General features: G+C 57.2%; 9 protein-coding genes across 9 annotated transcripts; 3 read left to right on the top strand and 6 right to left on the bottom strand.

Annotated features, from left to right (window-relative positions):
• Positions 1 to 71: 71 nt before the first annotated feature.
• On the bottom strand, positions 72 to 2,165 carry WHR41_04396 (uncharacterized protein; the record flags this gene model as incomplete). The annotated part of the gene is made up of 2 exons (XM_069373002.1): positions 72 to 1,220; positions 1,371 to 2,165. The coding sequence occupies 2 exons, from the start codon at positions 2,163 to 2,165 to the stop codon at positions 72 to 74; spliced, it is 1,944 nt and encodes a 647-aa protein (XP_069230335.1).
• A 1,447-nt stretch (positions 2,166 to 3,612) lies between these two features.
• On the top strand, positions 3,613 to 6,762 carry WHR41_04395 (uncharacterized protein; the record flags this gene model as incomplete). The annotated part of the gene is made up of 1 exon (XM_069373001.1): positions 3,613 to 6,762. One exon carries the CDS (start codon positions 3,613 to 3,615, stop codon positions 6,760 to 6,762), a length of 3,150 nt encoding a protein of 1,049 aa, XP_069230338.1.
• Positions 6,763 to 7,121: 359 nt separating this feature from the next.
• PRF1 (Prefoldin subunit 3) lies at positions 7,122 to 8,246 on the bottom strand. Its single transcript, XM_069373000.1, has 6 exons — positions 8,136 to 8,246; positions 7,954 to 8,076; positions 7,772 to 7,883; positions 7,609 to 7,707; positions 7,417 to 7,542; positions 7,122 to 7,285 (listed from the first exon to the last, which is right to left on the bottom strand). Exons 1-6 carry the CDS (start codon positions 8,156 to 8,158, stop codon positions 7,205 to 7,207), a joined length of 564 nt encoding a protein of 187 aa, XP_069230337.1. The 5' UTR covers positions 8,159 to 8,246; the 3' UTR covers positions 7,122 to 7,204.
• Positions 8,247 to 8,479: 233 nt separating this feature from the next.
• WHR41_04393 (uncharacterized protein) lies at positions 8,480 to 9,389 on the top strand (the record flags this gene model as incomplete). The annotated part of the gene is made up of 2 exons (XM_069372999.1): positions 8,480 to 8,976; positions 9,038 to 9,389. Exons 1-2 carry the CDS (start codon positions 8,741 to 8,743, stop codon positions 9,387 to 9,389), a joined length of 588 nt encoding a protein of 195 aa, XP_069230340.1. The 5' UTR covers positions 8,480 to 8,740.
• A 784-nt stretch (positions 9,390 to 10,173) lies between these two features.
• Positions 10,174 to 11,604, bottom strand: for (Serine hydroxymethyltransferase, cytosolic; the record flags this gene model as incomplete). The annotated part of the gene is made up of 1 exon (XM_069372998.1): positions 10,174 to 11,604. One exon carries the CDS (start codon positions 11,602 to 11,604, stop codon positions 10,174 to 10,176), a length of 1,431 nt encoding a protein of 476 aa, XP_069230339.1.
• A 785-nt stretch (positions 11,605 to 12,389) lies between these two features.
• Positions 12,390 to 14,952, bottom strand: WHR41_04391 (uncharacterized protein; the record flags this gene model as incomplete). Its single annotated transcript, XM_069372997.1, has 2 exons — positions 14,200 to 14,952; positions 12,390 to 14,130 (listed from the first exon to the last, which is right to left on the bottom strand). Exons 1-2 carry the CDS (start codon positions 14,670 to 14,672, stop codon positions 12,390 to 12,392), a joined length of 2,214 nt encoding a protein of 737 aa, XP_069230342.1. The 5' UTR covers positions 14,673 to 14,952.
• Positions 14,953 to 16,980: 2,028 nt separating this feature from the next.
• On the bottom strand, positions 16,981 to 18,095 carry WHR41_04390 (uncharacterized protein; the record flags this gene model as incomplete). Its single annotated transcript, XM_069372996.1, has 3 exons — positions 16,981 to 17,154; positions 17,230 to 17,727; positions 17,805 to 18,095. 3 exons carry the CDS (start codon positions 18,093 to 18,095, stop codon positions 16,981 to 16,983), a joined length of 963 nt encoding a protein of 320 aa, XP_069230341.1.
• Positions 18,096 to 19,330: 1,235 nt separating this feature from the next.
• WHR41_04389 (uncharacterized protein) lies at positions 19,331 to 20,192 on the bottom strand (the record flags this gene model as incomplete). The annotated part of the gene is made up of 3 exons (XM_069372995.1): positions 19,331 to 19,582; positions 19,631 to 19,880; positions 19,942 to 20,192. 3 exons carry the CDS (start codon positions 20,190 to 20,192, stop codon positions 19,331 to 19,333), a joined length of 753 nt encoding a protein of 250 aa, XP_069230200.1.
• Positions 20,193 to 21,427: 1,235 nt separating this feature from the next.
• WHR41_04388 (uncharacterized protein) lies at positions 21,428 to 23,371 on the top strand. Its single transcript, XM_069372994.1, has 2 exons — positions 21,428 to 21,651; positions 21,705 to 23,371. Exons 1-2 carry the CDS (start codon positions 21,568 to 21,570, stop codon positions 23,238 to 23,240), a joined length of 1,620 nt encoding a protein of 539 aa, XP_069230201.1. The 5' UTR covers positions 21,428 to 21,567; the 3' UTR covers positions 23,241 to 23,371.
• Positions 23,372 to 23,398: the final 27 nt, after the last annotated feature.

Raw genomic sequence — 23,398 nt, 5'->3', positions numbered from 1 at the left:
GCATACTGTCTGTCACGAGGATTTCGTCAAATGGAATCGCGTGCTGTGATTACAATGCTATAAACCCATCATCATTCCAACAACCGCCTCCCCTCATCCCTCGGCGTCTCCACCTCCTCTCCCTCCTCATCATCCTCCCCACCCTCACCAATCCCCACCATCTCTCTAGCCAACGCCTCGCCCTCCCTCTTCCCCCTCCTCACATCAACCATCATCAACAACGGAATCGGCGCCCCAATCAACACAGCCAGGAACCAAAACGCCGGCCGAATATCGCCCGTCGCATCCGTGATGGCGCCCACAACCGCCGGCCCAAAAACACTGCTCCCCTTATCCGTAATGGCATACAGCGCGTAGAACGCCGCCTCGCTGCCCGGCGGCACCAGCTCGCCGTACAGCGCGCGGCAGTACGCCCCTAACCCGCCCAGGACAAGCCCGTAGACCGCGCCGACGGGGTACATCTCCCACTGCTGCTGCAGGCCGAAGGAGCCCAGGCGCTGGATCGCGGGCACGTAGCCGAGCAGGCCGTAGAGGGGAATGAGCTCGAAGAGGCAGATGCAGGCGAGGATGGTCTGGGAGGGGCTCAGGCGGGCCATGCGGCTGGCTTTGGACCAGGTGAAAGCGCCGGCGATGCCGGAGAGGGTGACGATGACGTTGATGAGGGCGAGGGCGGCGGAGTCCATGCCGAGGGAGGTTTTGGCGAACAAGATGGCGGTGCCCGAGACGGTGGCGACGGCGTCGGAGACCATGAACCAGGCGGCGAGGAAGAGGAGGACGTCTTTGAGGCGGCGGGCGCGGAGGACGGTTTTGCCGAGGTTGGTCCAGGAGTAGATGAGGTAGCCGGCCCAGGTTTGCTTGGAGTTGGGGGAGCCGTAGGAGAGGGGTGGGCCGGGGCGGGGGCGGAGGAAAATTGCGGCAGGGATGGTGAAGGTGAGCCACCAGAGGCCGATGACGAAGAGTACGAGGCGGAGGGAGAAGAGGTTGGCGCCGGTGGATTTGAGGATGACGATCGAGAGCATCTGGACGATGACTGCGGCGGAGTAGCCGATGCCGATGCCGTATGAGGAGATCTTGGTGGAGAGTTGCATATCGTCGAGTGGCGTTGCTGCGGATCGGGGGTACGGCTCGATTTGTTCGACGTGTGGGAGGAGAGGAGTGGTGGAGTCCGCTTCGTCTGTTCTACTCAGCTCGGGTGAGTCATTTTCATTACTATTAGGGATCTAAATATTGGTAAGTAAATTTGACATCGAGTATTCGTGCGTAAGCGCTTATGTTTGCAGGTCTTTGAATGGCCTTTTGCTGTACGCAAATAGGCGAACTCCACGACAGACTACAATCGAAGAGTATCCCAAAGATCAAATATCACTCACCTCATTATGACTCCGTACATTCAAACCTCTACTCCTGCGTCGGTGCAAAACTCTCGGGTGATGCCTGACAAGCAGCGGCAGGAAAGAGTTCAAGAGTACAAAGCTAGCTCCGAAACAAACGTTCCCAATGACAGCCCACAGACTCCCAAGCATGTAAGCGTTAGGCGTGACGGGCAAGAACAGCATCGTAGCGATCGCGCCGACGACCGCAAACACCAGCAACAAGGTCTTGCGGAACCTGCCGTGATCCGCAGCTCCAGACATGGTCACGACGACAAGGGCCTGGAGCAGGACGCTCAAGCTGAACGTGTACATGGCGAAGCTGGCCGTGTTGATCTCGAGGCCCATGAAGTCGAAAACGCATTGGTTGTTGGCATGCTTGCCGCGATTGTGGCCGGGGTCGAAGGTCGTCAACGCTACTTCCGGAATGCCGACTTTCGTCTTGCATGATTTCGTCCGATCGCTGACCAAGACGGCGCTCGGAGAGCCACGCGCGAGATCTTCCAGAGTAATAGGAATGAATGCGCCGAGCCCGCAGACGACGAAGACCTCGGCGGCGAACGAGTAGGCGTAGAAGCCTAGGAGCTCTTTCCGGGAAGTGGGGCGGGTGTCCTCGCCATCGTAGGCGGGAGGAGGCCGGTCCTCCGAATCGCTTGTATCTGCAGGACCCATGGACGATGTGATGGAGGAAACTTCGGAGCGCTCGTCGTCGGCCTCGTTGCTGCGTGAGGAGAACTGGCCGCAGGATGTTTGCTGGCGCAGGGAGAGCAGTGGCTGGAGGCGACGCCGATCCATCAGCGCCCGCAGCGAGACCCTGCGCGTGCCCGGCGTTCAAGGGCGCGCCGCCATTTCAACACGGCGAGTGGCTTTCCGTGGATTCCCACAGGGGGGATGCGACAGGAGGTGCGCGGGCAAATTATGTACGGTAGCGAGTTCACAGCTGGGCACGGCACGCGCATTGTCCTTGAGGAGACGTTGCAGATAAGAGATAGCGTGCGCGAGGCCATTAACGACATGGAGGTTAGCACGCGTGACCTACCGCTGCTAGCTGGTATGGCCCTATAGTCTGGATATTGCCTTGGACTATCGTCTTGTGACTGGAAGAGTTTCCGATTTGATTGTCACGCTGAGAAAACATATGAGAAGCCGACAGTATCGTGACATGTGCACGATACTTTCTGTGTCTTAGGAAATAAACATTGCATGCAGCGACAGATCACCCTTGCCTTCATGTCGATCGCATATGCCGAGCCGTTGCATGACCTGAGTACGAGGCACCTGGTGATTACGCTTCTGATGCTTGCCGAGCATCGAAGGGTGTCAGGAACTTAAGGATCGAATTGCTGCTATGTAAACGTTTCAGTAGCTCTCCGAGGTCCCGTTTCGCGTGTATCTCATGTTTGACAACAGTAGTCGAAACTCCTCGATCTTCCTGTAGCGAGTGAACGCGGTTCGGTCGGGCGCAACCGGCTGTGGATGCGACCGTTGCGGGAGCCATCCATCCTTGAAGTAGGATGCGCAGCCGTCTGTACTGTCCAGGACTAGAGCACCTCGGCATAGCAGTGCAATGGACAGCCGAGTAACATAGGTGCGATTCCACAGAACTAAATCTATTAGAAAGCAGAGGTAAATACAAGGTTCCTCGGCTCATCACCCGGAGCTGGCGTGGGGTTGGCATCCATCATCGTGGGCGATGGCGCGCGGTGCGGGCAATCCCGAACCTTGCTGCTCGCTCCAGACAGAGTCCAGCGCATTCCTCCTCAGCGCTTGTTGCAGTGAGATCTGCGCAATCGCCGCGACTCTGCAACCGCAACTACACCCGCAACCCACTCCGACCACCTCCACCACCACCACATCTCCGAACATCGTACGCACCGCGGCCGAATCCGCGCGCATTCATACTCTACACAAACCTCGTCGCGCGACGTCACGCCCAATCGCCGCCTCACAACTGCGCCCGCAGCGGTGCTGTTGATTGCGCCGCACTGCACGCGAACCCAAAACCACGACTATCCTCACTGTGCGACACGCTGCTGGACCTCGGGACCTTCCATCTGCACGTCGACTATCCGAACTTGCACGGCTTGCAAAGTTCGTCAAGTCACAGCAACGAGAGGACATGACCTCAGGACCCTAAGTCACCATACAGTCGCCAAGCGTGCCCGGATCAGGCCAGGCTGCCGGAGGCACGGCGCAAGGCGGAGCGCCGGCGGGAGAAGAGCGCGCCGGGCATGGTGAGGAGATGCCCGGCAGGCTGATGATGGAAGAACAAGCGAACGCCGCAGGGTCGCAAGGCTTTAAGAAGGATCGCACCCATGTGTCAGAAGCAGGTGAGACTCAAGGGGTCGGACAGCCTCAGAGCAATGGCGCCGTCGCGACCGGGCCCAATGGAGTCGTTCCCAACGGAGTGCTGCAGGAAAATGGAGGAAGCGGAGCACGGTCGTCGTCGGCAAATCCCCTAACGCCGCCGCCTTTGGATCAATCATGGCGCGAGGGCGTGGAGAACAAGTCTCTTGGAAAGCTCATGATCCGCACTGCGGAGAAGTGCTTCACCGACTTGAACGACCTCATCGCGCGGATGGCAAACGAGAAGGTTCCACAGCAAGCAGCTCAGCCCAACGGCGTGACATCCGAACAGGACACGGATGCTGTGAGTTTGAAGAAGAAGAACAACTTGATGAACTTTGCTCAGGAGCAACGAGAGCGCTTCATCAAGGCGCTGGTGATCAATGACTGGAGCAAAGATGCCGAAGCGTTTGCCGGGATAATAGACGTGAACGCGCACCTCGGACGATCGAACTTCTGTCACGTCCAGGCGACGACTGCAGTGGGCGAAATGAAGCTGGCCATGAGTCAAGCGAAAATGCCCAACCCGAACATCGAAGGTGCACTGGAACTTCTGGCCACGGGAAAGTCTACGCTGACGGATCTTGGTTACATCACTCCTCCCAAAATGACAGGCAAGGAACTATTACGGACTCTTAAGGACATGAATGTCACGCTCGCCACGAGATTGACGCTGAACGAAGAACTTCCGTACCACCTGAATCAGTACACAGTAGCCGACGGACGCGCAACATTCTCAGTACCCGGTGAATTTGCTGTTGATCTCGCAGTAGCGGACGAGGACCCTCAAAGTCCGTTCTTCTTTATCGAGCTGCGATTCTTGTACTCTCCAGCACCTGAGCAGCTGAACGACTTTATTCAAAACTTTTGCGAAATGGAAGTCAACAAGGCTATCGCAGCGAAAGGCCTTCAGGGCTGCTACGACGTTTTGCACAACTACGTGTTGACACACAAGTTGACTGTATTACACAGCCAGGTGTTCGATCTCTTGCGCGGCAAGTGGTTCGATGCAATCAGCGTCCAAAAAATTCGCCGAATAGTCGTCGTAAGCTATTGGACCGGAAGGCCTGGAAGAAAATCCTGGTTAGAGCTGGGAATTGGCAGCGGCAGAACCAAGGATGGGAGAACAGTACTGAATCCGACGCCAGAAATCTCCGTAAGATGGTTTCAACGCGGTGTTCAGGTCCCGGACGCCAAACTGGACATTGACTGGGGTCACATCGATCTGGAGGCGATCCTGCTGCAAGCCATCGCCAAACACTCGTCATCTCTCCTACGCCATGTCAAGGACGACCTTATAAGATTTGTGCCTCCGCAATCGAAATTCTCAGCGGAACTGAGCACCTCAAACGACAACCCAGATGACTGCGCATTAGTCATGAACCTCCCATCGTTACGATCTCCGGTTCGAGTGATTGTGGAGCCTATAACTGGACAGTTCTCAATATCGCCGTCTACGCCTGCTACCAGGAAAACGCAGCAACGTCTCAACACTGACCCGACTACTGATATCCCAAGGCGACTCGCTTCGATGATATCTGCACTTGTGTTGGAGTCAGTCGACAAGTCAATACATTCACTTGGATGGCACCCAGTTGTAGACCTTGCGCGACAGGACAATCTCCGCGTATTCTTCGGGGAAGATCTCTGGCAGAGAGAAATTTTCGTCCCTGCTGAGAACTGGGGTAAAGAGTGGGCAATCTGCCTCACAGTCGGTCTTTCAGGCAGCCGTTGGTGGATTGTCCAGCTCAAGGAAATCGATGGCGCAAAGCACAGAGTCATCGTCAATGCGAGAAGGCTTCGAACTCCTGCCACATCCGATGCGATGGTGTCGCGGAGATTGTTGCTGCAGATCGAGAAGGCTGCTCTCGCAGAGGTATCCTACACATCACTCGCCATGGAACTTGATCACGAACACGTCCCTTACTACTTTGAGAAGCCTTCGCTAATCTCGAGTGACGCTAGCGACGCTCAACAAACTCTCCCGGCGATATTCATCAATTTCTCAAGGCTGATGAACCCTACACGGGAGAAGAACTGGAAGCCTTGGGCTCAAGAGCTCGTCCGACTAACACACCACGGCGATGACAGCAAGCTCCCCAGTGGGACCTCTGACCGCTTACTGGTACGGCATGACTTGCGATTAGCACTACACGACAAGTCTTTCAAGGAGCTTCGAAAAAATCTCACCAACAACAGCCACGACCAGGACCTCGCCATGAACGAAACGGGAGGCCTGGCCGTCAAATTCCGCACACCCTTCGGGAAGCCTTTCATGGAGGAAATCCGAGGAAAACTATCCGCCATCAAGCGCCTAGACCACTGCCTAGCAGTCCTCAAATCCTGCGGCGACACCTGCTCGACCGCAACCCTCCACCGCCTCGCCTTCACCTACGGCCCCAACGCCTCCCTCAGCGCCCAAATCACCTTCCCAACCGAACCATCTCAGCCCATCAAACTCCGCCTCTCCCCGCCCGACTCCAACCCGCACCTCCTCATCCGCGCCCTCCTCGAGCAAAACTTCAACAACCCCTCTCTTCCCCCCGCGACCGCCTTCAGCACGACAATGCACACCCTGCACCTCAGCCTGCCCGTGCTCCAAACCATCGAAACCATCCAAAAAGCCCACCCAACCCGCGCCTCCCCGCTCCTCCACATCCGCAACGTCTCCTGGTACAGCCTGAAATACAAGCCGCCCCACCCGCAGATAACCTTCAGCCTGCGCGCGCGCGGCCGCGCAGACCCCGCCTCGGCGCGGCGCACCGTGCGCTGGCACGTCGAGCAGGAGCGCACGCGCGCGAACGCGGAGAGTTTGCCCGAGGAGCTCCTCAAGGCTCTGCGGGAGATTTGGAGCGATCCGGGCGACGAGCACTTTTTGGGGCTGGGCAGTGGGGTTGCGGCGGATGCGGTTGGGGTTGGGAGGGCGCTGGAGAGGATTGATGGGGTTGTTAGGGGGTTTGAGGGGAAGGTGGGAGGTGAGAGTGGGGATGGGGGGAAGAAGAAGGAAGCTGCGGGAGGGGGCCAGGAGGTCATTGCGCTTGATTAGGAGTCGAGGTGGTTGTTCTTCTTTCTTGCTGTTTGGGGGTCTGTCTGTGTGTGCTTCGCGATGTTGGATACCAAGAGGTTGCTTTTGTTCTGCGTCTTTTCATGCGGGCTCCTTCTGTTTTGTTTTTCTTTTCTCTCCTATTCGTCGATCGCGATTTCTTGGTTTCGCTGGATGTACATATACCAAAGAAGCGTCGTTCGTGCTTTTGAGAGCTCGCGAGTGGTTCTGAGGTGTGGACAGTGGAGGGAAACAGATGGGGGTGATAATAAGCTTCGCAGACAGAGTGAAAGAAAACAAAAACGAACAAATCAAATACACCATTAACTCCCAGTGGTCTCGTGCATTGGTTCTTGCGATAGTGTTGCTAGTAACGTGAAGTTGGTTTTCTGGATTTTGGTTGATCTGCTATCACTAATCGTTTCGAGGCGACTAGAATACTCGCTCAGCTGCCCTCTGCCTCCTTCTCCTTCCGCTTCTGTCCCACGTCCCAGTTGTACACGCGCGCCGTGGCGACTTCCATTGTCTGTGGGATCCGCTCGTCAGTCGGATTATTAATTGTGGAAAGCAAAAGAAACTATGTCCAGATGACGCTACGTCTTGCCTGCAATCGCAAGGAGGGCCAAAAGGAGAGGGGGAAAAATGGACAAGACGTACGGTAATCTGCTCGCGAAGGAAATCCAAGTCCTCCTCACAGTTGCTCAAGCTCTGGCGTGCGGCGCTCAGCTTGCCTGTTAGCAGCTCGGTTGCTTCGGGAATCGGGTAGGAGAGCATAACGTTGGCCTAGGTGGAGAAGGAAAGTCAGTCTCGGTAGACCTTTAGGGAAAGATGGAAGAGACGTGAACGTACACCGAGCCAGAGGTACACCTCGTCGACTTTGGCGATGTTGGCTTTGGCGTAGAGAGTGTCGTTCAGCTCGAAGGAGGTCTCGAGGGGTTCGGCGTCGTCCTGGGTGAGGTGGTGGCGTTAGTTTTGGGTGAGTCTTTGGGGTGAATCGAGTAAGTGAACGTACATCTCTCGAAGCAAGGAATTGAACTGTCTCCAGTGTCTTCTCAATATCCGGGATTTTGTCTTTGAGGCCTAGAGCGCGCTTCTGTGTGCTCGACTCCATGAACTGGTATTTCCTGAGTTGAATGGTCAGCGCCCGCAGGTTGCTTATCCGCACTCTAGATGCCGGAGCAAATGAGAACGTACGAAATCATCTCAGAGAAACTCTGCAGCGTCTTCTCGACGTCCGCGCGGGTCGTCACATAGTCTTCAACCCGCTCGACGAAGGGCGCATACGGGATGCCACGGGCGTTGGTCGCGGCGTCTTTGCTGTGAAGGTTGGGGTTAGCTTAATTGTCACGATCTGAATTGCGGTCGACAGCAAATACCCGAGCTTTATCTGTTCTGTCATTTTGGTTTCGGACTGTGGTTGTCGTGCTGTATCGAGCCCGTTTCAAAGCGCATGAATGCCTTCGGAATTTGATGTGACAGCGCTACCTAGTACAGCGATTGACGTTAGAGCTGAGGCTGCGGCCTCTTTGCAAATAAGAGTATATATATATTCCGACGCTGCGCGCTTTCATCAATTCAACGACGAGTTGTAACTAGCAAGCCTGGTCTAGCGGTTATGATTTCTGTCTAACAACAGTTGCAACTTGCAAGCTGATGGCAGCACAGAAGGTTCCCGGTTCGATTCCGGGGGTTTGTAACAGATGTTCTTCACTCTTTTTTTGCTTTTCTTGATCATATTGAATGCCATCTGCATTGCCAATGGTGCACTTCTTCATTCGAGATAACTTTTACATCCAATGGAACCGAACGAGGTCAGTCCATGCATGTAGGGACATAGAACGGAGCGTCCTCGCAATTCCGTCTTCAGCAAAGCTTCACATTTAGTAGCGGGCACTTCAAGCTTCCACTTTCACATGTCAAGCTCGCGCATCTGTGAGGTACCTCTCAAACCCAAACAACAACTCTCCCGCAACTCGCCATCATGCAGCGCAATGCTCTCCTCAACCTCGCCTCAATAAGAACAACACCCTTCCTCCTCCGCGCCCCACCACCCTTCCGAACCTACGCCTCCAAACGCGGCTCGCCCCAATACTCCGACGAAGACCTCTCCGCCGCGCGCAAATGGCTCTCCGAGCTCAACCCCGACACAATCCCACACTCGCTCTGCGAAATCACCTTCTCGCGGTCCTCTGGCCCCGGCGGCCAAAACGTCAATAAGTGCGTCCCCTCCTCACCTGTGGGCCCCAAAAAACCCAACCACTAATCCCTAAAAACGCAGAGTCTCCTCCAAAGCCACCCTCCGCCTCCCCCTCCCCTCTCTCCTCCCCCTGCTCCCCCCGCCCTTACACGCCCCCGTGCTCTCCAGCCGCTACGCGGCGCCCAAAACCAACGCCCTCATAATCCAGTCGGACGACGCCCGCAAACAAGCCGACAACGCGAACGCGTGCTTCCGCAAACTGCACGCTCTGCTGCTCGAGGCGGGGAAAGAGAGCGTACCGAACGAGACGGCGGCGGGGCAGAAGGAGCGCGTGGAGAGGTTGCAGAAGGCGGAGGCGGCAGGGAGGAGGAGGTTGAAGGAGGCGGTTAGTAGGAAGAAGGCGGCGAGGAGGGGGAGTAGGGGGGACGACTGAGGTTCTGTGGACACGGAGAAAAGGAAAGGGCAGTGGCTCTGGATAGAAGCGCGCAGCGCTCCACGCCGGACAGCGGATTTGTGGGAGTGAAGGGCGAGCTGCTGCGGGCCGGCTGGGAGCTGGAAGAGGAGGGTTCGCAGCGGTGGAGGTGGGGTCATGTGAGGTGATCTGCTCTGCGCGGGTACTGATTCCGCTACTGGATGCTGGGAAATATCCGCGGCCGCCGGCTTGGAAACAGAGCCGCCCACGTTGGGACCGCGCTGGCACAAGGCGGGTGAGATGTGAAGCCGCCTTGCGGAAACCATCAGAGGCGGAAGGCAGTCATGGGAAAATAGAAATAATGGTCCTAGCATAAGGAGTCTGCATAGGCGGCGAAGGAGAGAAGATTCGAAGAAAGCGAGTAACAGTCTCACACGATCACAGCAAGGATAAAAGGAAGGACAGCAAGGCATTGAATAATGAAAGAAGAGCGGCAGGTTGACGCACGCTCTCCCCCTTCGTTTCGTTTTGTATTTCTGATACATGAAGAATAAATGCGTAAAGCATACTTCCACAAGAAGAGACGAATCTCTCGTCTCTTTTGTGGCAACCATTTTTCTCTTTTTCCCATTTTGTAAATCCCACAAAAACACCGTCGCTTACACAAAAAACAGTCTTTGTTGAATGACCTCTTTTTCGATCCCTTCGTTCTCCCATGTCTCATGCCCAATGTAATCAACGCCGAATCCCAAAATGCTTTCCCTCCCTTCGTCTAAGCCCCAAGCTCTTTCAGGAATCAAAGAACTTAGATAGGCAGAGGGAAAGTGCCGGCCCACGCGGCGATCTCAGCCTTGAGGGTCTTGATCTCCTCGACCTCGCCGGAGGCGATCTTGGCCTTGAAGTCCTTCTGCTTGTTGGCCTCCTTGGGCAGCTCGCTCTGGACCTTCTGGGCGAGCTTGATGCAGCGGTCGATGTAGCCGGCGATGCGGTCGAAGTCGGCCTCGCCGAGGCCGCGGGAGGTCATGGCGGGGGCGCCGATGCGGATGCCCATCGGGGTCAGGGCGGACTTGTCGCCGGGGGTGGTGTTCTTGTTGCAGGCGATGTTGACGTTCTCGAGGACGAACTCGACGCGGGCGCCGTCGAGGCTCGGGTTGGTGATGGGCTTGAGGTCGAGCAGGACCATGTGGTTGTCCGTGCCGTCGGTGACGAGGCGGTAGCCCTTCTCCTTGAAGCTCACCTCCAGCTGCTTGGCGTTCTTGATGACCTGCTGCTGGTAGGCGAGGAACTCCGGGCTCTGGGCCTGCTTGAGGGCGACGGCGAGCGCGGTGATGGTGTGGTTGTGCGGGCCGCCCTGGTGGCCGGGGAAGACGGAGAAGTTGATGGGGCCCTCGAGGTCGTAGAGGGTCTGGACCTCCTTGCCCTGCTTCATCTCGGTCTTGCGCACGCCCTTGCGGAAGAAGATCATGGCGCCGCGGGGGCCGCGGAGGGACTTGTGGGTGGTGGTGGTGACGATGTCGGCGTACTCGAAGGGAGACTTGTTGACGCCGGCGGCGATCAGGCCGGAGATGTGGGCCATGTCGACCATGAGGTAGCAGCCGACGGCGTCGGCGATCTTGCGCATGCGGGCGTAGTCGATCTCGCGGCAGTAGGCGGAGGTGCCGGCGACGAGGACCTTGGGGCGGTACATCATGGCGTTCTGCTCGAGCTGGTCGTAGTCGATGATGCCGGTCTCGAGGTTGACGCGGTAGGGGAAGGTCTCGAAGTAGGTGGAGACGGCGGAGATCTTCTTGGTGGGAGTCTGGTAGCCGTGGCTCAAGTGGCCACCGTGGGGGAGGTCGAGACCCATGATGCGCTCGTGAGGCCTCATGACGGCCTGGTAGACCTGGAGGTTGGCGGGGGAGCCAGAAAGGCACTGGACGTTGACGCCCCACTTCTCAGAGTCGAGGCGGAAGGTCTCGAGGGCGCGCTTCTGGCAGGTGAGCTCGACGCGGTCGATGTGCTCGTTGCCGCCGTAGTAGCGGGCGCCGGGGTATCCCTCGGAGTACTTGTTGCACATGGCGCTGCCCAGGGCATCGAAGACGGCGCGCGAGGTGACGTTCTCGGAGGCAATGAGGAGGATGGACTCGCGCTGGCGCTGGACCTCGTCCTTCATGATGTCGGCGATCTCAGGATCGGTCTCCTTGAGAGACTTCTCCATGAGGTCCTTGTGGGACTGCGAGAGGGCGTAGGAAGACATGGCTGTGGATGTGTGGTGGAGAGAGAGGGTGGGAGGGAAAAGTGAGAGGAGGTGAGGTTGAGGTGGGAAGACACGAAGGAGACAGGATTGCACGGCGTACAAGAGGGCGCAGGACCTGCTGGCGGGCAGCACGACCAGTCACCCCACCAGACTTTTTTGTGGGCGATCCCGCTGCGAAGTCGAGCCACGCCGTCCATCAGGGTCTGCACCTGCGCCGACGTTCGGGGGGACGAGACCTGCACGGACGGGACCGCCACAGTTCCGCGAAAGTTTTGCTCTTGAAGGAACACATCTATTAGGGCAGGATGGCATTGTGAGAGTTGCGTTGAGGAAGAGGAGCAGAAAGAGACATGCTCACTATCAGAAAAAACAATGAAATTAGCTTCCCACTCCCTGGAAAAGTCGTCCTTCTTGTCTTTGCTGCAACAGGTGATGGTGCTAAAGAACACTCCGGTCCCAAGTCCGTCGGTTGGACGAAAGTGTACACTAGTAGACTGCTGTGCAAACATCGTTAACCAGATGAGACGTACGCGCTCCACAAAAAGTCCATTGCCACGAAAATGAGCGTGACGCAGGCGCTCCTCTCTGGCATAGACCACGACGTGAGAATGGTCCACGGTGACAAGATGATATTCCAAACATGAGAGGCCAACCGACCGCCCCAACCATGACACTCCATTCAGTCCCATAGCATACATAAAAAAAAACCATCGATTACAGCAGGCCTCCCATTCCTTACCATACCATACCACACCGCCTCTCCACCATCTCAAACAAAAACCCCTCTACGCCTTCTCCCCACCACCCGCACCAGCAACCTTCTTCGCCCTCGCCGCCTTATTCCTAACATGCCTCTCCCTCGCCAACTCCAACGCACTCTTCTTCCTCCCCGCGCCCGCCCCATCCTTCCCCTCCCCAGCATTCCTCTCCCTCTCCTCCTCCCGCCTGCCCCTCCTCTTCGCGTCCTCCAGCTCGCTAAAGCTCTGAAAGCCATCGTTCGACGCCTTGACGCGGCTCATGTGCACCCACTCCGCGCGCCGGCGCTTGTAAACGTCCATCTTCCAGTTGCGCCAGACGGCGCGCCCGCACACGCTCTCCCGCAGCGCCGCCTCCTCCTCCGCCAGCTCCTCGGCGATGCGCTCGCGGATGAACGCCAGCCCGTGCGTGCCGGCCCAGACGCAGTCGATGACGTGGGAGGCGGCCTTGTCGAGCGCGAGCTCGGCGACGCGGCCGTAGAAGCGCTGGACGAGCTTGCGGACGGCGATGATGCTGGCGTTGGGCGTCGTGAGGGCGTGCTGGAGGGTGCGGGAGGCGATGGGGTCCTTGGCTGTGTGGACGAGGGTGGGCCCGTCGAGGAGGGTGAGGGAGTCGAGGACGAGGGCGCTGAGGGCGCCGGGGACGAGGAGCATGGCTTGCGCGAGGAGGTTGAAGTGGGTTTTTGTGGGTTCGGGGGCTGCTTGGGAGGGCGTGGGTTTTGAGGGGGGTTGGGTGGTGGTGTTGTCGGAGGTTTGTTGGGAGTCCGGGGCGGAGTCGATTTTGAGGAGCTTTTTGATCTCGAAGCCGTCCGGCGTGTCCCAGGTGGCTTGGACGTTGACGGCGATGGCTTTGGTGTCGATGCCGCGGACGGTGCAGCGCTCGATGAGGGTGCGGACGATGTTGGTGCGGTTGCGCTCGAGGAGGCTGGGGATTTTGGGGACTATGAGTTCGTGCGCGGCGAAGAGCTCGTCTTTGCCCAGGCGCTCGAGGATGCGGCAGGCGACGAAGCTGGCGATGTCGTTGCGGGCGTACGACGGGAGGCGTTCCTTGAAGATGGTCGTGTAGATGTTCTTGAACAGCTTCGCGGGCGCGCTCTCGACGAGTGTTTCGATCAGACGGGAGCCGGTTGCGTCGTAGATCATGGCGTTGATGAAGGCCGCGCTACCACAGTCTTCCGTGATCGGATCGTCGGGGAGCAAAGTACGAATGACCGACGATTCCTCTTTCGCGCGCTGTTTGCCGAAATGCGACAACTCTAGCCTCAATAGAAGTTGCAATGTAGGGTTTCCGTTGGGAGTTGTGGCGAGGGCGCGAAGCTTTTCTGTGTCGAGACCAGCGATACTCTCACTCAAGAGCTTCTCCAACGCTTTGGAGAACGATTCAGGCACTGTGCGGTTGTTCTTCTTCTCTTCTGATTTCTCCTTGCCATCGACCTTGATGGACTCCTTCTTCTTGCTCTGCATGAGTTGCTTGTTCGCTGACGATTCTAACGGTTCGCCGGAGAGGACGATCAAAAGTACACGAAGGACGTGGGAAGCAAAACGATCGGTCATGAGGAAGCCGATGCTGCCTTCGATCTCTGTCATGGTGTCGAGGAAATATTGCTCCATTGGTTGCTCGGGCTCTTTGCTGTCTCCATCGGCTTCATCGCTGTCCTTCTTGGACTTTTTCGACCGGGACAGCAGCTCAGTCGTGACGACGGGCGCAGAGTGTGTGAAAAGAGCTTCGCAACAATGGGATGCAAAGCGGTGGGTCATCAAGTGAACAAAGCTAGAGAAACAGTTAGCCTACTTGACCGACGCATAGATTACAGCAAGCAGAATTGGAGAGCCGACATACTTTCCGTAAAACTTCTGGAACAATCCCTTGAGCTGCGCAGGCGTGGACAACTGGATCAATCGCTCCATAAGGCGGGAGCAAGACTGGCTGTTGGCAATCTTGAGCTCTTTGCCGTCAGCCTCGCGCCAGACGTTGGCGAGGAAAAGCTGACGCTGCTCGGCATCGTCGAACGAGTTCGTCTCGAGCATCTCGTCGGCATGCTTGAAGTATTCCTGCTCCTCCTCGTCGAGCATGCCGAAGAACGGCTTGTCCTCCATGGGAGGGTAGGCGCCGTCCATGTTCTCGTCGGCGTCGTCTTGCTTGAACGGGACATGGTCGAGTCCGTTCTCGATCGGGCGTCCGTCGTCATCGACATGGTCGGTGGACTTTTGTCGCTTGATGTCTTGAGCGAATGCCTGCTCGTCGTCGGCCTCCTCATGCTTCCTCTTCGTGCCTTCCATGCGGCGACCGCGCTTCTTGTTCTCCTTCGGCATGACGTCTTCTGTGGCGCGGGCGTTGCGCAGGCGATTTTAAAAATTCTCCGAAAGCGCAGAAGGCGGGCTTTGTCGCAGAAGCGGAGGGTCGACGGGGTGGGGCAGCGGTGGATATAATAAAGCAGAGGCAGAGAGCGGGCGCAGGCTCGTTGCAGGTTGTGCAAGCGAGCGGCGAGCAGGCAGAGTCGGCGGCCGGGGTGTTGGAGAGCAGCAGTAGGGTGCGGCGGTGCGCTGTGCTGGTGATGGTGGTGCCGGGACGAGCGCGGCGGCAGCCGATCTCTGGCTGCAGAGATCGATCGGGCTGTATCGTAGATGCACTGATGCAGGCGCACGCCGGACGACGTACCCAGCCTGCCAGCCCACCTCGCCCACGCCCGCCCGCCGCGCGCCGTCAACGCCGGGCCCGCTGCGAGGTGCACGACGCTCCACTCGGCGAGCCGACGGGCGTCCGCGTGGGCATCGGTGGAGTGAGCGGCGTTGCGCGAGGCTGACGGCGATCTCGAGATGCGCCCCGATGGCCGATGGCAGATGGCGGATGGCAGATGTCAGATAGGCGGGGCCAGATTGGCAGATGCAGTAGCACGCAGTAGTCGCCCACACTATATCGCCCTGCTCGCGTCTCAGATTGGCAGCATGCGGTGCCACGCCCACGCTCAGATTGCACTCCCAGCATCGCTCGCAGTCTCAGATTGGCATATTCATCCTGCCCTCGCACACACGCTGCTCGTCCTCCATCCAGTAGTGCTGCTGCTCCCGCGCTCGCCTTCCACTGCTGCTGCGTCCGCGCCCATCTCCGCCCATGTGACACGGTTGGGTGCGACTGCAGCCGGGATAATCATAATGTTTGCTGCTTCCAGTGATGCCTCCACCACGACAGGCCATCCGCCCCCTCCGACCAACTCCATCCCCTGTGCTCCAGCACACAGCGCAGCGCCCATGCAATGCCGGAGCTGACATCCCACCGCGTCTCCCTACGTGGCACTGCTGTGTTTCGCGCCATCGTCCGAAACCCCCGTCTCCCAACTGGCACCGTTGGCCGCGATACGGAATACGAGGAGCGTCGAAGCAGCGCGTCCGCAGGCTCCCACGGCTACACTGCTGCCCGGCTTGCATGAACCACCCTCTCCATCCGCGCACCCGCATCCCTCCCATCGATCCCCTGCAGCGTCCAATAAACCCGCTCCGATCGCTGCTGCAGCAAGCAAGCGACACCAGCATCGCTACAGTAGGCAAACCCACCAGATCTGCACAACAACGTGGCGTCCTCCCTTCAGACCTCACACCGCAAACGCTGCAGGGACCCGCGCATCCAGCGCTTCCTTCCCGAGCGAAAAGCAACGGCGCCATCCGCGCCTCATCGCCTCTCCATCATGCGCCCACGCGATTCCGGCACTTCCGCGCGCGGCGACGAGGTCCAGAAGAGCGAGAGATCCATTGGCTTTCCGCCATCATGACGTGCTGAAGCGCCGCCGTTCAACCCCGTCGGAGCATTTTCGAGCGGCCCCGATGCTTGTAGACCCGCAGCTTCGCCTACGCGCTCACGCGCATCGGCTTGGATGCGTTGCGAACAGGTAGGGCTTGTGATATGTAGGGCTTCGAGTGGAACGCCTTAGGCGAAAGCCGCGGCGAGGATGCCTGGGGCAGGAATTGATCGTCATGGAGGTGTTCACCTTGACGCCGATTGATATTGTTGCCCAGACGGGTTTGTAGTTGAAGGCTGATGCTCTTTTCAGATTCATCGGAGGTCATACCTGATCAAGTATGTGGCAGGCATGGCCCTCGATGAGATACGTACTTTTGTGCGGATTCCAGCAAGGGTCTGCTGCGATGCGCGTAAAACTCGTGCAGACATCCCGAGGTCTTATCTGCGGCCGGGCGCATGGTTGCATGCATACACCGTCTGCATTTCAAGCTCGAACTTCTGCACAGCGATCAGATTCGCATAGCGCTCAAGGCAAAGATTGACGGAGCCTCTCAATATCGAAGGCCTTTCCTTTTCTCGAGCTAATACCCATACCGCCGACCCGAGTGATCAGCCCGACCATCAACCCATGTCCTCCTCGCATCGGTTCGGGCAAGCTTCTGCTGTGACACGCCAGCCTAATACGGTATTGTCGTCTGCTGCAGACTCAACGCGTTGTTTTCTTTGCCAAATCCGCAATGGAGGCTTAGCTATTTTGGCCACAAGCAAATCGTCATCATCGCTCAACGCAAGTATTGATCAAATCTATCATTAAACGCTCTTTTTACGCTCACTAAAGCTAATCCCGTTGTCCCCATATGGTTAATTGACTGAGCGAACCCACCATCAAACCATATCTTCCGCACCCTTGCTCTCCTTCCTCCTCGGAGTCTGCTCCCCAGACCTCTGACCTTCAAAATCCTCCCTCTCACGCACCTGGCCCACAATCTCCTCCTCCTTCTGATCACCCTCCCACACTTCACCATCAACGACAACAGGCGTCTCATTGCCGCAGAGATACTAAAAACACTCAAAGTTAGTACCCGCCTCACATCAAACCCCCCAACAACCCCTCCCAAAAACAGGACAACTCACCAAATACCAATAAACAACCCCAACCATCAACCCACCCCCCACAATATTCCCCAGCAGCGCCGGAATCATCGAATCCGCAATATACCTCCCGACCGTCAACCCCTCCGCGCCGACGAAAATCCCCAGCGGCACGTACAGCATGTTGGCCACGACGTGGTCGAACCCCAGCATGACGAACGCGAACGTCGGCCCCCAGATCGCCGCCACCTTGCCGCCGAACCCGCGCGCCATGAACGACAGCCACGCGGCCAGGCACACGAGCCAGTTGGCGCCGATGCCGCGCAGGAAGACGACGTGCCAGGCGGGCGTGAGCGCTTTGGCAGTCGCGAAGGAGGCGGCGCGCGCGTGCGCGGCGGGGGACGAGAAGGTCGTCGTGTAGCCGACTAGCAGCGCCATCGTGAAGAGGCTGCCGGCCAGGTTGCCGAGGAAGGTGAGGGTCCAGTGGGCGAGGGCGCGGAGGGGGTGCGTGCGGCCGTGCAGGGTTGAGATGGTGGTGAGCTGCGGTGGGTCAGTCGTGTCTGCTTTTCTCTTGCGCTTGCAACGAGTGGATGAGGGAGGAAGGGAGGGAGGCACACCATAAAACTCCCCGTGCACAGATCCGCGCCCGTCGTCAGGATAATCGTCAGCCCGAACGGGAAGATCGCCGCGCCCAGCAGGGTGATGACGCCCGGCGCGTTCTCCTGGTACCACGGCGCGACGGTGACGGACAGCGTGCTGGCGCAGGCGAAGGCCAGAATGGCGCCGGCCAGGAAGGAGCTGAGCAGAACCTTGTCCGGGCGCATGCGGGCTTTGGCGTGCCCGGCGCGCGAGCAGAGCTCGGTCGTCTGTTGGGGGGTGTAGGCGTTTGTGGGGGGTGGTGGGGACATTTTGGGCTTGTCGTTGTTAGGGTGAAGGCAATGGAGGAGAAAAGGGCTTTGCGAGGTCTTTGCCTAGGATGGCAGGGGAGGGATGGATGGATGGGCGTGTGGACTTCAAGAACAGAGAGAGAAACATATCGTGCGACTTGGCTCAGGTTATAGCCCGCCAGCATCAACATTGACGAGCCGTGTAGCAGTCAAGCCGATCGACCTTGCAGGCCATTATTGCCATTCTCCGGCCGTCCGAAGAGGAGGATCTTCGCAGGAATCGTCAATGGTACTCTCTTGATGTTGGGCGAGGATGAGTGTTGTAGATAACGATGTGCAATTGACCAACCACAGCGCGGCGGAGACCGTCCCAAGCCTGCGGTCTCTTGCCGACGCCCCGGTATGGCCCTGTTGATCGTAGATCCATGCGGCGAGGGCAGATATCTGGGAATCTGGGGAGACGGGGTGTGAGTCCACAGAGCGGTGGGTCCTACAGTAGTATCGCTCTGTTCATATGCTCAACTACAAGCTTATCCGAGCCCCAAAAGCCCTCGTGAGCGATACACACTTCCACCAGATACACGAAGAACAAAAATAGGCAGAATCGGATCGCCAAGCGATGTGACAGAGGCCGAGGCGTGCTGCCGTTGCTTGTTCATGGGTGTTCGAAAGTGCTGAGCGACTATAGGCCGTTGTGATTTGCAGAGATAAGAAAGCTGCTAGGCGTCTTGGTACGGTGATAAGCACCAGGTCGAAGGCGGGATGTCTAACGGTTTTGCATAAGACGGAAAGGCTTGCGATTGTATTGATTGCGTCTATGGCAATTGGTGATGGTACGCTCGCGATTGGTAAATGTAATTGTTCCAAAGATAACACTTGGGCATCCCAACACGCCTGTCCCTCAGACATGAGTTCCCGTGCGATGATGTCATGTGACAACGGCTAGCAAATGCAAATGTATGTACCTTAGGATTGATGATCGATTGTAGGAATGGGAACCTTCAGACTTGATCTTTCGCTGGCATGCGTGCGATGATGTGACGCCGTTCATTTCAGTGGCGGCCGGATAAAGAACCGTAAAGTCGCGAATAGTCATTAAAAGCTGAAAGCAATCGAGGAACTGAAAGTCGACTCTCAACCAATCGAATAGCGACTGGCAATATTCGATGCACATATCCAACGCTTATACGCACATCCATTTCCTCAACGTCACCTACCCACCTCAGCCTCCCGTCAACCCTCACAACAGCCGCCCCTCACAACTTCCGCGTACAGGTGTTCGTCGCCCTAGGCCTCTCGGAATGATGGACCAGCGTCGTCGTCTCCTTGACCGTAGTCGTAGGCCTAACGCCCGCGGTGATAGCGGCCGCACCTTGGCCCGTCTGCCCTTCGATCCCGATCACCATGCCGTCGCGGTGCTTGCCTAGCTTCAACCCCGCGCGCGCCCAAGCGGCGAAGTGCGCGGTCGTGTTGATCGTGCCGCCGACGTGGCGTTTGGTGCGGACGGACTGAATGAGTCAGTAAGATGAGGTTGGAAGGGGGATGGCAAGGCGAACCCAGAACTGTGGAAACGTGGCAGTGCCGATAATGGATGGGGCGTTGACGCGCCACTTCATCCAGACTTCGTATGTTCCGCCGTCAGTGTTGAAGGTGCCGTAGCAGGTGTGGTTGGAATTGTCGGTCGGGTTGTGCTTGTCGCCGAAGTTCTCGATCACGTAGTATTCGACGAGCGGGTCGGTGGTCCAGCCGTAGAGGCCGAGGTAGGCGTTACCGGTCGTGCTAAAGGTTCCAGTGTAGTTGAAAAGCCTTGTTAGAGATGTCAGAAGGTCTGGCCGGTTAGCAAGAGGAACGGGATGAGCTGACTTACATGCCTTGGCCGAAGTAGCCTTTACCGACGACGAAGTTGCCGCCACTTGGGTTCGTCCAGTTGACGGAGTATGCGCCGGCAGGACCACTGACCCAGTCTAGGTCGGCTTTATCGTTCGCCCAGTACTGTGTAGCGATTCGTTGCTGTCGCTTGATGAGATCAGTATCACCTCGCTCAAAGAGCCCGATAGTTGGGGCTGCGACTATGGCGGCGGCCAAAGTGGCCAAGATGAAGACGATGGACTTTAGCATCGTGATAGCAGTGATATTTGTCAATTCAGAAGCGGTTTGTCAAGAACGGCGGAGCCAAAGGGTCCCTTGGCATGCTTCATTTATAGCTATTGAGGATGCGGAAGCGTAACATTCTTCCTCGGCAACACATTTTGAGAGAGCAACACGGAGGTAGCATGGAGGGTGATATGAATGGGGAAACTCTACAGTACCTCTGCAAATAACCGAATGACATGCTTCCGGTACCCAGGAAATGCATGTACTTGTTGATGATCGGAGCCGAAAACCAGTCTACCGTAGGCCCGGAAGAGACCTGATTGGGTGAATAGTATACTTAGTCTGCTGAGGGGTGGCACATTTGGTAGCAACCTGATATCGAGTCTGGGTTTGCGGCTTTTACCGCAGTATCTGGTACTACCTTCGCAGTTTTCGAGGCGTGGCGAAGCGACCTCCTCAAGCCACAATAAATCCGGGTAAAATTGAGCAAGTGGTCGATCCCTGTGGTTCGAGAATACTTGCATCCAGCCTTGCATGGTGCCGCCTTCGATACGAACGAGGTGCAGGCTCTGTTACTGAAAGTGGAAGACACCTGCTATGTCTAGGTGGTTCAAAAAGATCCTTGTAGTCCTGCCGCGATGCTGTGCCTTGACAACCGCGAAGTCTCATCGTGGCAGGCGAGGTTGCACACGAGGGTAAGAAAACCTGTGACTGCCATCACCAGTGTGCCATGTCGTTTCTTCTTGGCCATCTGCAAATAATTGTATCGTCCCACTTGGAAGACCGTAGGTCCACAGCTCTTGCAGCCCAGACGCCAGCTGGTGCGATGGTGTGACGTGATGTCAGCGGCTCGCTGAAGATGTCCCACTACTGCAGCAGAAGCGTGAGAAATTTAGTAGCCAGACCTTGTACCTTGTAGATACCATTGATGGATGTATCGCATCAATAGTTTTGCTAGCGAGAGGATGATGGGACTGCGCGTGAGGGGTACTTCAATCATAGAGACGGTTCGCAGCTGGTTCCGAGGGGCTTGGCTGCCAACCAACATCTCGCTTTGCTTTGACATCTCACTGCAAAATGTACTGGCATCTGCAGCTCCATCGATTTTCATGGGGAAGAGATCCATGTTGTACGTACATACCAGTGGATGAAGGCAGTCAAGTTGAGCCGCATGTTTTGTGGATCTGTAGGTTTTGCCCCAGATTGCATCATCCAATGGAGAATGACCTCGTGAAGTCGCTTCGTCAACGTGAGAGATCCTTTGCCGTAATACTCATACCAGCTTTCCTTGAGCACTTTTCTTAATTTTTTCTGCCACGGTTCAAAAGGTGTCGGTTAGTTCGTTTTGAAACATCGCATAGTAGTGCCGTCTCTTCCTCTTCTCAAGTTCAACATCACGATGTCTGCAAACGGATCTTCGGTCCCGTCACGACCAGCGGCAGCCCAGAACAAGGGTCTGCACCGTGCAGACGAAGTAGACGATGTAGGAATTGACGCCTTCGAACTGGCATGGCCATAAGCTCACAATCCACATAGCTTCTCACGGCAGTCAAAGACCTTGTTGTCCCCTTTGTGCGAGCAGCAGACGAAAACGCCACAGCCCAGCCCGAAGGCCGAGGACTGCAGCAAGATGGCAAGGGTCCACGAAGTGTACTTGTTGAACACCATCCGCCTAGGAGCCTGATTCCCCTGCTAAATGTGTCGCTTCCTGACCAAGGCCGCGGCAAAGATGGCCTTCTTGAAGCCGTCCAGAAGGTCCTGCAATACAGTGTCAACACCTGGGACCAAGGATTCCTCGACAAACTCTATGCCGCAACGACGCCAGTGGGCCTGGCTGCGGATCTGCTCCTCTCTTCTCTCAACTCTAACCTGCACGTCTACCAAGTCTCGCCGGCTCTCACTCTGATCGAGAAGCACACTACTCGGAAAATGGCCGAACTCTTCGGTTTCAAGGGCATTTACGCCGGCGGCGTGAGCCAGCCCGGTGGCAGCGCGGCAAACCAGAGCTCCATCGTCATCGCACGCAACAATCTCTTCCCCGAGACCAAGTCGGAAGGCTACGGCGACAAGAAGTTCGTCCTCTTCACCTCCGCCCACGGCCACTACAGCCTGGAGAAGGCCGCGCAGATCATGGGCTTTGGTTCCAACTCAGTCATCGGCATCCCCGTCGACGAGCGCGGTTGCATGCAGCCCAGCGCTCTCGAGGCTGCCATCGAGCAGGCAAAGAAGGACGGCAAGACACCCTTCTACGTCAACGCCACAGCCGGCACTACCGTTCTCGGCTCCTTCGACCCCCTGCACGCCATCGCAGACATCTGCCAGAAGCACAAGCTGTGGATGCACGTGGACGGCTCGTGGGGCGCGCCGGTGATCTTCAGCGCGAAGCAGAAGCACAAGCTCTCGGGCGTCGAGCGCGCGAACTCCATCGCCCTCTGCCCGCACAAGATGATGGGCGTCCCGTTGACGTGCACCTTCCTCCTCGGCCAGGACCTGCGCCAGTTCCACAAGGGCATGACCCTGCCCGCCGGCTACCTCTTCCATCAGCCCGAGCAGCCCAACGGCGACGCCAAGGACAGCAGCGCCGTTGACACGCAAGCACTCGACGAGCACGTGGGTGCCGTCGAGCAGCCCGCGGACAACTACTGGGACCTGGCAGACATCACACCGCAGTGCGGACGCCGCGGCGACTCGTTGAAGGTCGCGCTCAGCTGGATCTACCACGGCAGCGCAGGCTTCGAGGCCTACATTGACTCTGCTTTCGAGCAAGCGGCGAACCTCGCGCAGCTGGTCAAGCAGAACCCGAAGTTCGAGCTCGTGTCCGAGAACCCGCCGCCGTGTCTGCAGGTGTGCTTTTATTTCAACAAGCAGAGCGGTGCCGGCCACCGGAACCGCAACAGCCAGTTGACTGCTGAGGTGTCGAAGAAGCTGATCCCAAGGGGTTTCATGGTGGACTATGCCCCGGGTGAGGATGGCAAGTTCTTCAGGGTTGTGGTCAACGGGCAGACGACCAAGGGAACTGTTGAAGGCCTTGTCAAGGCGATCGAAGAGGTCGGTGATGAGTTCTCTTTCTAGACGATATACGAAAATTTGCAGGCATGCTACATGACAGAAAATGTCTAGAGACGTATATAAGAAAAGGATAGATAAATCATACATCACCATAGACCTACGATATTAACATGTACCCAATCGCTCAACAAGCATGCACACGTCCAATATCCCCAAACAGG

Source organism: Cladosporium halotolerans (assembly GCF_011745625.1).
Source record: "Cladosporium halotolerans strain TM138-S3 chromosome Unknown Sca11, whole genome shotgun sequence".
Classification (NCBI taxonomy): Eukaryota; Fungi; Ascomycota; class Dothideomycetes; order Cladosporiales; family Cladosporiaceae; genus Cladosporium; species Cladosporium halotolerans.
The sequence above is the reverse complement of the archived record's forward strand: the minus strand, read 5'-3'. Positions and strand labels throughout refer to the sequence as shown.